The 14,754-nt window shown below is 55.9% G+C and overlaps 1 protein-coding gene and 1 long non-coding RNA gene across 4 annotated transcripts; both read right to left on the reverse strand.

Moving 5' to 3' along the window:
• Positions 1-2,011: 2,011 nt before the first annotated feature.
• Positions 2,012-5,730, reverse strand: LITAFD (LITAF domain containing). 2 transcript variants are annotated; one of them, XR_005785659.1, is made up of 4 exons: positions 5,044-5,292; positions 3,563-3,663; positions 2,281-2,425; positions 2,012-2,151 (listed from the first exon to the last, which is right to left on the reverse strand). XR_005785659.1 is itself a non-coding variant. In XM_040459056.1 (3 exons), exons 1-3 carry the CDS (start codon positions 5,315-5,317, stop codon positions 2,042-2,044), a joined length of 228 nt encoding a protein of 75 aa, XP_040314990.1. In that variant the 5' UTR covers positions 5,318-5,730; the 3' UTR covers positions 2,012-2,041. The 2 variants fall into 2 exon arrangements, 1 of the variants encoding a protein (XP_040314990.1); XM_040459056.1 differs by lacking the exons at positions 2,281-2,425; positions 5,044-5,292 and adding an exon at positions 5,301-5,730.
• A 2,716-nt stretch (positions 5,731-8,446) lies between these two features.
• Positions 8,447-14,748, reverse strand: LOC121019555 (uncharacterized). Of its 2 annotated transcripts, none has more exons than XR_005785674.1 (3): positions 14,470-14,747; positions 14,217-14,330; positions 8,447-10,959 (listed from the first exon to the last, which is right to left on the reverse strand). It is a non-coding gene; the product is annotated as an uncharacterized LOC121019555 (long non-coding RNA). The 2 variants fall into 2 exon arrangements; XR_005785675.1 differs by lacking the exon at positions 8,447-10,959 and adding an exon at positions 13,875-14,071 and having other exon boundaries at positions 14,470-14,748.
• Between the last annotated feature and the right edge of the window lie 6 nt (positions 14,749-14,754).

A 14,754-nucleotide genomic window follows, 5' to 3' on the forward strand; every position in this document is an offset into this window, starting at 1 on the left:
GGGCATCCCGGGGACCCACCACCTTTAAAGAAAAGTACTGTGGGGGCTGACCATGCTGACGGAGGAGGCCCGAACACCGGCACCCTCTGACGCACCGCGAGCAGTGTGTTTGCCACGAGAGGTGCCTGTTCTGGGACTGATGCTCCCGTCGGGACCCATCTGGGAATCACAGTCAAAACCAGCAAGTGCCCCGGTGATCGTGGAATCCGTGGAATCGGAACAAGGGCCTCGAGGCGAGTTCACCAGATGCATCTGGTTCTGGCTCAAGACGGGTCTTGGCTTCCTCAGCAGAGCCAGGCGCACCGGTGACCATCCCCATGTGGCTTGGGTGCCTCCGCGCCGGTGCAGACCTCCCCAGAACCGGAGATTGGCTCGGTCCCGGTGAAGACGTCCCCTGGGTACTGGCAGCCGGGAGGCCTGCCCTGGCCTCTCAGGGATCATGTCCTGCCGTGTTTGAGCTGGCACAGTCTCCTTCAGGTGTGGACCCAGGTGGGTGGCCACCTGTGTTGTCTACCTGGGCCTGTCTCCCCGGGTTCACCTGGCACCTCTGTCCCGGCTTGCTGTATCACAGATAATAGACTGGCTCTTGGGTCCAGGGGGTCTATTGGGTCCGATGCTTCAGCTTTTTTTTTTTTTTTTTTTTAATGTTTATTATTTTTGAGAAAGAGAGCACGAGCAGGGGACGGTCAGAGAGAGAGGGAGACCCAGAATCCGAAGCAGGCTCCAGGTTCTGAACTGTCAGCACAGAGTCCGACGCAGGGCTCGAACTCACGGACTGTGAGATCATGACCTGAGCCGAAGTTGGATGCGTAACCGACTGAGCCACCCAGGCGCCCCAGATGCTTTGGCTTCTAACCCTCAACACCTTGCTAAGATGGGTCCATTTAGGTGTTGAAATGGAGGCTCCTGGCCCCGTAGCTAGCACTGAGTCGGAGGTTGGTGCTCTCCCTGGTTCTCCAGAGCATCTGGGGTGTGGGCGGAAAGCCACCTTCCCCTCGCATCTTCAGGGGGCTGACATTCAGATCCAGAGAAATCTGTCCCAGCCGGCTACATGCAGAGGGCTCTCCCCTGACCTTGTGAGGCTTCCGGGAACTTCTCTGCCTGCTGACTTGTAAACTGCTCTACACACACACACACACACCCCTCCATACCTTTTCAGGGAGCCGGGCCCTGCTGCCTCCAGTTCCTGGAGCAGGGGGACCCTCCTGCCTGGGCTTCCACATCTATGGGGGGGGGGGGACACTGCCCTCCCAGGGTAGGGTGAGCATCACAGCGAATTTAGTGCCTATTTATTTAAGTAATCTCTATGCCCAACATGGGGCTTGAAGTCACGACCCTGAGATCAGGAGTCTCAGTTCTGACTGAGCCAGCCAGGCACCTGGTTCTCTTTCTTTTCTGTCTCCTAATTCTCCTGCATTCTTCCCCCCCTTCTGTAGGAAATTCACTTTAATTGAAAAGGTGGGTGAATAGCATTCATCTTGTCTTGCAAAATAAAAATCCCTTAGGGGGCGCCTGTAGAGATTACTTAAAAATCTTGAAAAACAAACAAAAAAATTCTCTTCGTTTCCTCCCCCCCGCCCAGGGTTTCCCCTCCCCCCCACCTCATCCCCAGCAGACCCCATGTTAACTCAGGGGGGATCCTGGTCCTCGTCAGCTTGGGGCCTTTTAATGTCCCAAGCGTTGGCCAAATTCTCGTGGATGTGCGAGGCTGTGGATAATGGGGAGTGAGGTGTTCCCCCCACCCTGCCTCCAGCTGGAGGTACAGAGATGTTTTCAGATGCTGAAGCTTGAGCTGAGGGGAAGGGGCCAGGAGAGGGAGGTCTCTGAGGAGTCTGAACGGCAGGCAGGGAGCCTGAGAACCTGGTGTGGGGAGGCCCGCTCCCCACGATGCATTCATTTGTCCAATGCTGACCCAGCCCCCTAGCTGTGCCAGGAGGACAGAGGGCAGGCGCCTTCACCCCCTCCCTGGGACAGGAGGGACCCCGGCAGGACAGACGTGAGCAGGCAGAAGTCACTCGGTGGACGTTTATTTGGTGGACCTTCACAGGCGGTGGTAGCAGAAGAGCTCTTGCTGGCACACGGGGCACGTGTGCTTCACGTCCATCAAGCTGTCCATACACAAGGGCGAGGAAGCAGCAGCCCAGGAAGCACCTGCAGCCTCAGGAGCAGCGGGGTGTGGGCCAGAGCCCCCCTCCCCGCGCCCCGTCCCCCCAAGCCCAGCAGGCCCCACCCCCGCTGATGCCCCGCACCACCCCCCCCCCCCCCCAGGAGGCCACTCACCCAAACACAAAAAGACCTGTACACAGCAGCCAGGTGAGAACCCCTGGGGCCGGGGTGGTCACTGTTACGATGCGGTTCCCACAGTAGTGACATATGGACTGTACCGGGATGGCAGGGCCCATCCTAGGCATTCTGGTGAACAGAGCTGGGGACGGGGAGGGGGGGCGGGGGGCGCGGCGCAGCTCAGACCGTGGCCCTCTCCTGGCACTCCTGCAGCCTCTCCGTGCTCCCCTGCACGCCCAAGACCCCAGGGTGGGCTCCAGCTCCCTCTCCCTACCCCGTTTCCCCCACCCCTGCTCCTGCTGGCCTGCAGGGCTCAGGGGCCTCTCGCTGGTCAGGAGAGACCCAGGGAATTTGGAAGCATCTCTAGGTTTAAACTGGGCCCCTTCAGCTCAGCGAGCTACCCAGGATAGCATACTCATCCAGCCCCTTTAAGGGGCGTCTGTTGGATGCTCTCAGTCAAAAGCTTTGATGCCCTGGTGAATCTACCTGCTGGCGTTCTTGTGTCATCCTCTCGCGTTTGTACAGCGGGGCCAAAAAACGTGTTTAGCTATTTAAGCCCTGCAACCACGTCCGCAGTCTTGGGTGTGCGGAGAAAGGGGGGCTTGGGTGGTGGCTGAGTTTGTGGTTAAGGAAACAATTCCCGCGAGCTTTAGTGTCCTGGCCAAAGGCTCAGGGTCTGGTCTGCAGCGGTGAGGAGGGGCTTAGGGCCTCGCAGACCTTGATCCCTCTGGGGTCCCGGGTGGGTTGAGGGGTGCTGGGATTTGGAATGGGCGGAGCCCCGATGTGCGGGATGCAGAATCCCCGGTTTGGCACAGAGCTAAGGAAAGCGCTGTGGCTAGAATGGGTGTCCCTACGGGCCTTTCCATTCTGCCCACTGGGAATGTGCAGAACAACCCTGCAGCTCCTGACCCTTTGAGACCTTTCTCGAGTATTCTGCATTCCTTAACGGGCTTGTGTAAAACCCCCCTGAAGCCCAGGCCCTACCCTGGGCAGGGGCCACCTTCCGCTTCTCTGGCTGCGGCCGGTGGCTCGCACTGCGGCGTCCAGGGGGTTGGCCCCATAAGCCTGCCCTGAGCGCCCACTGCAGACCAGCCCCTGCGCCACTCATTTCATGTTGGAGAGGAGGGGCTGCGGCCAGCCCTGGGGGGGGGTCACACGGCTCCCGGGGGGCAGCGGAGAAGGACTTTCAGAGGAGGTGCTGTTGGGGCAGAATCTCGAAGAGTGGGGCAGGGCAGCCTGAGCCCAGGAAAACCGAAGGGGAAGGAACAGAGGTACTCACCCGGGTGAATGGCCGGGGGCCTTGGACATATATTGGAGGAGGCCCTTGAACTCTTGGAGGCCAAGGACCAGGAGGAGGAGGGGGACGAGGACGAGGAGGCTCTTCGGGAGAGAGGAAGGAAACACAGCCTCAGACCCAAAGTCCCGCCACTAGCCAGGTGCCGAGCCGACAAGGTGGCCAGCCTGCCAGCCTGAGGGTATCGCCCATTTTACAGGAGGGAAAGCCGAGGCCTGGAGGAACGAATGCCAAGGCTTGCATAGCGTAGATGGAGCAGCTGAGGTTTGAACACAGACATTTCGGACCCCAATTGTGTCCTCATGTCCTAGAATGAAAGATCTTCCGGGAGGCAGTACCAGGAAACAGGACGTAAAAAGGGCACGGGGCCCATGATGTCTTCAAAAGAAACAAAACATCGAGCATTTGTTGTTTACGTGTCAAACTGTGTGTCAGACGTTTTACACACCTGGCTCCATGGATTCTAGTGAAAACACCAGGGAGGCAACCGTGTGGTATTACTCCAATTTTGCAGATGTGGACACTAGGCTCAGAGAGGTTAACCAGCTTGCCTGAGGTCCCCCAGCAAGCAGGTATGTGAATTGAGGGTGCCCACCTCCCAAGGAGGAAGGAGTTCCAAGGCTCCAAGAGTGGCAGCGTTTCATTTGCTCCATCCCAGAAGGACAGTTGGGGCCACAGCCCCCTCGCATTCCTCCCAGCCTTCCTTCCCTCCTGCCCCACAAGGGGACTGTCACGCCGTGTGCACGTGCAGCTTGCCCCCCCCCCCCCCCACCCCCCCAGCTCCCAGTGGTGAGCCCTATGCCAGCCCTGGAGTCAGGTGCAAGGCTGTCTGGACAGAGAATTCTGGGATCTGGAAACCCAGTGTGTGGTCCGGGAGGTGGGCGGATGAGAGCCCCATAATCGTAATGACTGTGTGGTCAACGGATGGGGGTCCACATGTGTCTCTATGGGGAACCATGGGGACCTGCCCCTCCCAGGTGAGGGGCCTCGTGGCATAATCGGAGCTGCCTGGGATCCCCCACCCCCACCCCGCGCCTCTTCCCACAATGGGGGTGGCCAGGAAAGAGGAAGCCGCTCTCCGTCTTTTGCCCTCAAGTCTAGACTCTTGGGAACAGGAAGAGATTTCATACCCATCCGGTGCCCCCAGGTGTCCCACCAGAGGCTGGTCTTAGTACCCATTTTACAGGTGAGGAAACTCAAGGCCAGAAAAGAAGTATGCGGCCTGGGGCTGCCTGCTGCCTGGTTGACACTCACCCGACCCAGCCGAGTTAGCAGCCGTCAGCCCTACACTGACCATCCCTTAATCCTCTCAGCCGTTTTCCAGACGGAAAACGGATCCAGAGAGATTGGTGACTTGGCCCAAACCTCATCAGCAGAGCCGGGACCCCCCCACCCTGCCGCCCCATCCAGTCTGGGTTGTGTCCGGCCACGGGGGTGGGGCAGGGGATGGGAGGGACAGGCCGCACCTGATACCAGAGAGTCATTCGGCTTCTTTCTTGGATTCTTTTTAACACTTTAAGAGAGGGCACAGGATGTCGGGAGGCCCCGATTTGTCCCCATTGGGTCACACGGTCCCCGAGTTGGTGGGGGACAGCAGGACGTGATGGTGGAGTACTGGATTCAGCCCCCAACTAGGCAAGGGGACCCCCAGTCTCCTCTCCTGCTTCCCATGGGCGCCAAAGTCAACTGGTCACCGGGATGGCGGCGGGGGGGGACCTCTCACCCTGGGGATGGTTCCATCTTGGTGTCCTGGACGTGTTTTGTTCCAGCAACGGTATCCCAGCAGCGGCAGGTTCCAAGCTCTGAGCAGCGGAGCGCATATCTGGAGTCCCCATGGCGAGGCCTGGGTGCCCTTGGGCCAGAGTACCTGCCTGCCTGGTGCCTCTCCCAGGGCCTGGCTCAGGTGGAACAGCCATTGTGATGTGCATCCTCACAGGGGCCAGAGGCGTGGGCTCCGTGTGCCCTCCCTGCAGGAGGAGGGGGGTCCTCCTGTGGCCCAGCCTGAGGATCCTTTGGAGGCAACCCTTCTCCCACTGTCCTTCTCGGGTTGAGCCGAAACCAGCCCTGGGTTCTTGAGGGCAGGGGTGTGGGGACCAATCTGGAGCCTTAAAAATATGAATCTAGGCTGGGCTGCACCTGGTGGCTCAGTCCGTTAAGCGTCCGACTTCGGCTCAGGTCACGATATCCCAATTGTTGAGGTCAAGCCCCGCGTCGGGCTCTGTGCTGACAGCTCAGAGCCTGGAGCCCGCTTCGGATTCTGTGTCTCCCTCTCTCTCTGCCCCTCCCCTGCTCGTGCTCTCTTTCTCAAAAATAAATAAACATTAAAAAAAAAGAAATGGGAAAGGATGTATATAATTTCCAAGATGAAGTGAAGGAGCAATTTTTTAAATTCTTTGAAAAAAATGTTTCTTAATGTTTATTTATTTTTGAGAGAATAAGAGACAGAGTGTGAGCAGAGGAGGGGCAGAGACAGAAGGAGACACAGAATGTGAAGCAGGCTCCAGGCTCTGAGCTGTCAGCACACGGCCCGACGCGGGGTTCAAACATACAAACCACGAGTTCGTGACCTGTGCCAAAGTTGGACACTTAACCAACTGAGCCATGCAGGCACCCCGATTCTTTTTGTTTGTTTGTTTAATGTTTATTTTTGAGAGACAGAGACAGAGCTAGTGGGGGAAGGGCAGAGAGAGGAGACGCAGAATCTGAAGCAGGCTCCAGGCTCCCAGCTGTCAGCACAGAGCCCGACGCGGGGCTCGAACTCATGAACTGCGAGATCATGACCTGAGCCAAAGTTGGACTCTTAACGGACTGAGCCACCCAGGTGCCCCAGAACAATTTTTTTAAAAACTAAAGGTTGTTATTGAGGGAGATGGGGTGGAAGCACTTTCTCTTTAAATAAGCCTTGCTTTATAGGTTTGACTTTGGAACCATATCATTATTGTTGCTAGTGTAAAAGGAAGCACATGCAAAAGAAAAAAGCAACACCGAAAAACGGAAAGCAACGGAAAACAAACAAATGTGACTATATATCAAGACTTCTTCCAAGGGACACAGAGCACAAGCCATAAAGGGAAAACTTGAAAGACCCGCTTCATCAAAGCACCGGCTCTTCCAAAGGGGAAGAAAAAATGCTTAGCCACAGGCAGGAAGACAGTATTTGCAGTACAGGTATCCAGACTGTAAAAGAACTCCAACTACTTTATTCTACTTTATTTTACTGTATTTTCTATTTTATTTTATTTTATTTTATTTTATTTTATGTTTATTTTTGAGAGAGAGAGAGAGACAGAGCGCAAGCGGGGGAGGGGCAGAGCGAGACGGGGACACAGAATCCAAAGCAGGTCCCAGGCTCTGAACTGTCAGCACAGAGCCAGACGTGGGGCTCAGACTCACAAATGGTGAGATCGTGACCCGAGATTCTTGAAACCTCCAGTTCCTGGGCCACCTGCCCAGGGGCCTGGTCTCCTTTGCCTCCACTTGGTGACAGCCCACCGTCAGCTCTCCTGTGCTCCGGGGCACGTCCCGGAGCCTGTCCACACCCCTGTATGTATTGGCGTCTGAGACTTGATGTTTGCTGCATCCCCCAGCACCCGGCACGCAGAAGGTGCTCAATTAATATAGGTTGAATGTGCAAATGAATGAACGAATGAACGAATGAATGAACGAGCTGTGCGCTCTAGTCACCCAGCCCACCCCGCGTGACTTAAAATCCCCTGGATATTCCGCCCCAAGAAACAGAGTCTGTGTATAGAGTTGAGGTTACACATCTCCGGATGGGGTTGGGGACAGCCTCCTTCTCTGGGAATTTTGAGGCTGGCGGTGCCCCTCACGCAGGGTTGGGATCCGGGCTGGGGCCCTCTTGAGGGTCAATCAGCGAGGCAGCTGAGGGGCAGTGCTGGGGGGGGGGGGCGGGGAGCATTGCGGCTACCGCCACCAGGGGGCAGCACCAGGTTGCACGAGTCAGCCTGGCTTCCTCCCTCTGGATCTCCGGGGCCAGGATTTGGGGCTTGTGGGGTGCCCCCGAGGCTGCTCTGGTGCCGCGCGGGCTCCTGTCCAGACCAGGCTGGAAGGAGAGACGAGCATGAGAGAGGGCCCGAGGCCAGCCGAGGCCACACAGAAGGCTGTGGTGGAGCTGGCATAGACCCCAGTCTCTGGCACGGATACACAGGGTCCCACAGGGGAGCCCGGAGGCCTGGCTGGGCTCCTCGGGAACCTCTCTGTGGGGATCACTTCTGCACTAGACTCAGGGCTCTCGGACAACTGGTGTTGTTTGGTTCCAAACTTCGCATCTCCAAAACGAGGCCTGCCATAGAGGAGGAAGTGGTTAAAGTGTGGGCTCTGTCACTCGCTGCTGTGTGACCCCGGGCAGGCATCTGCACCTCTCTGCAAAGTGGGTGTGATGATAACCCTTGCTGCCAAGAGAGTTCGGGAAATTTCATGAGACAGTTTTACCTTGTTGGCTGATCCTTGGCGCATGCCTACTTTCTGTTCTGTTCCATCCTGCCCCGGGGCATTTGTGCTTGCCCTTCCTGCCCCCCCCACCCCCACCCCCCAATGCTCTTCCCATGAGCTACCCCGTGGCTCATCAACATCATCAAACTCTCAGTTCACAAGCCGTTCCTCATGGAAGGCTGCTGTGGACCCCTGCCACAGCACCCAGCCACCCTCTACCATAACCACCTGGTTCAACTTTTATTTATTTATTTTAATCAGTTACTTTTTATTTTATTTTTTATTTTTATTTAAAAAAATGTTTTTTTAACGTTTATTTACTTTTGAGACAGAGAGAGAGCATGGACGGGGGAGGGTCAGAGAGAGAGGGAGACACAGAATGTGAAGCAGGCTCCAGGCTCTGAGCCGTCAGCCCAGAGCCCGACGCGGGGCTCCAACTCATGAACCGTGAGATCATGACCTGAGCCGAAGTCGGATGTTCAACTGACTGAGCCACCCAGGCGCCCCAACATGGTTCGATTTTGACGACAGTTACCTCTGTCTGGAATTAACAGGTTCGTGTATTAGTTTACTTGATTATTGTGTTTTGCTCCTAAAATGTCAGCTCTGTGAGAGCCCAGATCTTATCAGTTTTGTTCACATGTGTCTCCCCGAGAGCCTACCACAGTGCCTGGGACACAGTAGATGCTTAATCGAGATTTGTTGCAGGAAAAATGAACGAATGAAAGAAATCTGTGTGAAGTCCTTAGCTCTGTGCCTGGCATATTGAAAGCTTGCAATGAGTTAGCAATTAGTAATATTAGTAAGCAAGACAATAATACATTAAATAAGCAGAGTCATAAAAGCCAAGGTGGGAGGCAGGCCATCCTAGGAACATATGAGCCTGGAGTTTTGGCAGCTGAGGGTCCAGGGAGCCCCACCCCCTGCCTCCACTGAGGTCCTCCCCCCCCGCTGTGTGACCCTGGGCATCTCACTCCCCCTCTCTGGGCTATGCTATCTTCTTGAGCAATAAGGCTTTGCAGCTGGGGCTGCTTAAAGGAAAAAGGCAGTGGGACTCCCCCCATCTGTTTCCTGCCCAGCCTCTCTTCCCAGAAGGGCTCGGAGGTGATGAGGTGACAAGAAAGGAATCTGGAGGAATGAGTTCTAACTGTCATTCTTGTGCAAGTGTGGGGTGGGGCTTTCCCTGGAGCTCCCCCTGACTCCATCTGTTGGGTGGTGGGGAGCCTGCAGCCCTGGGCGGGGACTTGCTGGGTCAAACTGGGGCACCCCCTAACCTCTCTGGGCTGACTTTCCAGCTGTGCCACTTCCCTGCCGCCTCTTCCGCCCAGGCTGTGGTGAGCTGGGGGCTGGAAGAGTGTGAGGTGGGGTGCACCCCAAGCCCCGTTCCCTACTTGGGCAAGGAAAGGAAAGCGGCAGGAGGCGGGTGGTTCTTGTGCCCTGGGCACCCAGGAAGGTCCTCTCACTGATCAGTGGGGACCCAGATGAGGGAGTGACACGGTTACTTCTTCCCTGGTGGCTGCCACCCATCCCCTGTCCTCAGAACCCTGGGACAGAGCCCCCCCCCCCCCCCCCGAGGCCTGCCTTGAGGAGGAGAGGGGGACTTTCTAGACGGAGAAGAGCCCTGGGAGCTGTGGTTCCGCACCCTTCCATCCGTGCGGACTTGTGTCGGGGTGGTGGGGGGTGCTGGCGTAGCTGTGCTGTGGGTCTTGTGTGGTCAGGGGGTGTGCTCATCGGCACAGGGTGTGTGTGGTGCAGGCTTGCACGTGGACGTCTCTGTGTGTGTGCGTCCCTGCCTCTCAGGTGGGCTGTGTGTGTGGGACTTGTCATGTCTGGGTGTCTGTGTGTGTCTAGGTGGGAGGGGTGCGCGGCCTGGGTATCCGGGTGTGTGGGTTGTTCGCACAGGTGGCTCCTGGGTCCGTCTTTTCCTCCTTCAGCCCGCGGGCTTGGCCAGCCTACTTGGACCTCGTGCTTTCAGCCTCAAGAGCTGCCTGAGGGGCTCAGTCCCGTCCCTGGGCTCCCCACCCAACCCCTTCTCCACTCTAGGCTCTCCTGGTGCCATTTTACAGAAGGGGAAATCGAGTTATCTGTCGGGCCCCTCATCCTGGACACATCTTGCTCCCTCCCATCACATGGCAGCTGCCCCTGTTTCTTCAACGTGTTTACTGAGCACCTACTATAAGTCAGACATAAAAACCATGGGACGCAGATAAGGTACCTGCCCTGGGAAGCTCACATTTTAGCGGGTACCACACTTGGTTCAGGGTGGGCAGAGGTGGGCACCTCTTCTGAGGCATAATGACTAGAAAGAGGCAGCATGGGAAGATATGGGGTAAGACCGTTCCCAGCTGAGGGAACAGCATGTGCAAAGGCCCTGGGGGGCCCATTAGGGCCGCAGTGGAGTGAGCAGAGCTTGGGCAGGGAGTGCTGAGATCCAATGCATGTTATAAGACCTCCTGGGGCTGCTGCACAGAGGGGCAGTGGCTGGAGGCAGACCAAGGACGGGGAAGTGACTCTCCAGAAAGTGGTGCCTCAAAAGAGACAAAGAGCGCCAGGCAGGGAGGAGCTGGTGTTCCCACAGCCCAAGTTCCCATCCCTGCTCTAGCCCGGGGAGGCCCCTCTCGGGGACGCAGACTGGGGCGACGCATCCTGGGGAGGGGACTTCAGTCTAAGTCACCTAGGGAATGAGCACCTTGGGGTGTGACACAGCAATGTCCAAATCTTGGCCTGTCCAGGTACTGCTGCGTGATCTTGGGTAAGTCGCATTGCTGATCTGAGCCTCATTTCCCCGTCCCCAGAGCGTGTTCTTCTGGGCTGTGACGAGGGTTTCAGAAGTCAACTTGTGCTGGTCTTCAGAGCTGAAGGTGTCCAGTGTGCCTGGCACATTGTAGGGGGCAGAACTGGGTGGCTATTGTCATTGCTAAGGGCGACACCTAGATTTAAGCAAGTGGTGTTTTAAAAAGCAAGTAACAATAATCATAATAATTCTCTGGGGGCGCCGGGGTGGCTCAGTCGGTTGAGCGTCCGACTCTTGATTCCGGCTCAGGTCATGACCTCGTGGCTCATGAGACTGAGCCCCACGTTGGGCTCTGCTCTGACAGCTCGGAGCCTGTTTGGGATTCTCTCTCTTCCTCTCTCTCTGCTCCTGCCCCACTCGTGTGCACTCTCTCACTCTCTCTCAAATAAACAAACATTTAGGCACGCCTGGGTAGCTCAGTTGGTTAAGCATCTTGATTTCGGCTCAGGCGATTATCTCCCGGTTTGTGAGTCTGAGCCTCACATCGGGCTCTGTGCTGACAGTGCTTGGGATTCTCTCTCTCTCTCTCTCTCTCTCTCCCCGCCCCTCCCCCATTCGCTATCACTCTCTCAAAATAAACATTTATTTATTTATTTATTTATTTATTTATTTCTTTATCAAAATAAACATTTAAAAGCAAACAAACATTAAAAAAATAATTCTCGGGGCGCCTGGGTGGCGCAGTCGGTTAGGCGTCCGACTTCAGCCAGGTCACGATCTCGCGGTCCGGGAGTTCGAGCCCCGCGTCGGGCTCTGGGCTGATGGCTCAGAGCCTGGAACCTGTTTCCGATTCTGTGTCTCCCTCTCTCTCTGCCCCTCCCCCGTTCATGCTCTGTCTCTCTCTGTCCCAAAAATAAATAAATGTTGAAAAAAAAAAAAATAATTCTCACAACGTGCCTAAGCATTCATGCACTCTCTCACTTTAACATGGCAACCTTATCGAGAGATGTGCTGACATTGTCCCCATTTTACAGATTAAAAAACCGAGGTGCCAAGAGAGGGGACCTGCTGAGGGTTAAAGCATGTGGAGACACCCAATCCTTAGGGCCTCCAGACCTGCTGTATCCACAGACGTAACCCCTGCCGTTGTCTTTTCCATGACACATGTGCCTCCAACTTGGTGATGCTCCTTACTGGAGTTTTCTTATGTTAAGTCAATCTGAAGTGCCACAGCACATGAGTCTGGGTTTCGTTAAAAGAGCAACAGGGCATTACTGAAGGGTTTTGAGCAGGGGCAGGACGACCTGGTGACAGAGACTCTCTCCCTGACCAGACTTCAGTTGGGCTCCTCTGAGCCTTCGGCTCGCCTGGGCACAAGCTGGAGCTTCCCACCGTGTCCCTGTAAGAGTCCAGTTTTGGCAAGAATCCCGACGAGTTGGTTGAGCCAGAAATCCCTGCCCTCTAGGTCTGACCAGATTCCTCATCCCCTGCCTCCTCCCAGGGGATGTGTGACCGCCCATGTCTTCCGCAAGAATCCTGCCAGGCCAGCTTAGCCAGAAACGCCCCCCCCTTCCCCCTGCTATTTCCTCCTAGTAGTCTCGCACTCCCGGACCCTGCTCTGTGGCTACACATCATCTCCTCCCTGTATGTGGACGTGAGCCCCATCTCTCTCCCTGAATGCAAACCCCACCGCAGGGGCCCCTGTCCCTATCGCAACAGTGCCGAACAAAGTCCGTCTTACCATTTCAGCAAGGGTCAGAAATAATTTTTTTTTTTTTTTAGCAACAGTCAGATTTATACTTTCGAAAGCTCACTCTGGCTGCTGCACAGGAAACAAGCGAGGTCACGGATATTAGGGGAGGCGTAAGGCAGGGGAGGAGGCCACTGCTTCTGGTGAGACAGTAGAGGCCCAAGTCATGGTGGGAAGGAATGGGGGGCAGACGGGTGGACAGTTATACTTTGGGGGGAGGAGTCTCCCTCTCATCCCTGCTTTGAGACCTTACCAGGCTGCTGTCACTCTTAAAGTGAAGCTCTGTAATTGAGACCCATCCACTTAGCCCCCTCTGGCTCCGGCCATGTCACTTCCGTCCACGTCGCTTCTCGTGTCCTAGCCCCACCGCACTCCTGTCTCAGGGCCTTTGCACGTGTGCTAACCTTTCTCAGGAATGTCCTTTCCTTTGTCTATTCAATTCCTGGTCTTCCAGGAGACCCCAGGTCAACCAGCACTTTCCAGACAAGACTCTCCTGGCTTCTCCAGCATGATGGCTGTCCCTGCTATGGATACAGTGGGACTTTATACCATTGTGATTACTGGGTTAACATCTGCTTCCCCTAATGAGACTGTAACCCTCTGGGGGACAGGGGGTGGCAGGACAGGACCAACATGAGTTTTGTTTAGTCTAGGGCTTAGAACAGAGCTCATGTGCAATAACTATTTGTCACATGGCTGCACGGATGATTGGTCTTTATGGGGTGGAAAAGTTAGGCCAGATCTTCTCATCTGCTGCTGGCTCAAGTCTGGCCACTAGGCCAGTGCCATGAGATGGGGCCATGATAGTGGGCTGATGTCTCTGGTTGCAGGAGGCTCAAGCCGTGGCAAGTTGGGAGAAAGAATTTCTCCACGTACCCGTCTTCTCTGATAGGGCCAAGGGCAGGGCACTCACTGAGCCAGGGATGCTTATCCAGCCCACCACCTGACACCCTACCTTATCAACCTGCCTGCCATCCCTCTGGAGGAGGCACTTCCTCCAGGGCGGGAACTGGTGGGCACTTTTTACTCTGGATGCTCAGCACTGCAAAGGGAGGCCTGGCACTGATGATACCCCAGTGAATGACTGCAGACAGGAACTGCACCAAACTCAGGTGTGGGATTCTCAGAGGCTGGGGTGCCCGGGGGACTCAGTTGGTTAAGCGCCCAACACTTGCTTTTGGTTCAGGTCATGACCTCCCATTCTTGAGTTTGAGCCCCGCATCAGGCTCTGCGCCGACAGTGCTAAGCCCTCTTGGGATTCTCTCTCTCTCTCTCTCTCTCTCTGCCCCTCCCCCAATGGTGTTGTTTCTCTCTCAAAATAAATAAACTTAAAAAAAATAAAAATTAAAACAATTCTGTGGTTAGTTGAGGAGGAAAAGGCTGTTCCTGATGCCATAACAAAACACCAGACTGGGTGGCATAAGCAACAGAAAGTGACTTCTCATGTTTTTTGGAACCTGGGAAGTCCAAGTTCAGAATGCCCGAGATTTGGTTCCTGGTGGAGGACCCTCTTCCTGGCTTGGGGACAGCTGTATTCTTGCTGTGTCCTCAGTGGTGTCTTTGCACGTGGGGAGGGGAAAAGAGGGAGAGATTGAGAGGCAAGCAGAGCTGGTGGGCTCCAGCAGGGACCCACGTGCCACTTCCAGCCCTGGGACTATAGGCCCAGGACAGTTAAGGGGTTCCCTCCCTGCCCCTCCACCAACCTGAGCCACGGTCCAGGGCTGGGCTGGCTTCTAGGGGCTTCTCTTGCAGAGACTTGCAGTGGCCAGGCAGGGGACGGGGTGTGCTCACCTATCTCCATGCCTCAGTTTCCCCTCCTGTAAAAGGAGAGTATTGTCAATTTTCTGCAGACACAGAGGACTCAAGGAGGGAAGGCAAATTAAGAACAAAACAAGAGAACAAATGAACAGTTTCCCCTTTTTTTCTCCCCCTTTCTTTTCCTCCCTTCCGTTCTACCTCTCTTTTTATTCGTTCTCATCGTTCCTGGAGCTCTTTTTCTCCGCTGAAACGGAGGCGCCACGGGCCTTGCGGATTCTGGAGCAGAGGTCAGCTGGGCCCGGACCTGCGGCGGGTTGTTAGGGGAGGGACCTGAACGGGACCTCCGCTTTTCAGGGGAATGTTCCGACCGTAGGTGCAGCACGGGCGGGCATCCTCCCGGCTCCCCCGCGGGACGAGGGGCCGCGGTCCCCTCCCCGAGCCCGGCGCCCCGCGCTCCCGCCAGTCCGGCGCGCGGACACAAAG

Source organism: Herpailurus yagouaroundi, unplaced genomic scaffold (assembly GCF_014898765.1).
Source record: "Herpailurus yagouaroundi ecotype Mexico unplaced genomic scaffold, PumYag 222, whole genome shotgun sequence".
Lineage (NCBI taxonomy): Eukaryota > Metazoa > Chordata > Mammalia > Carnivora > Felidae > Herpailurus > Herpailurus yagouaroundi.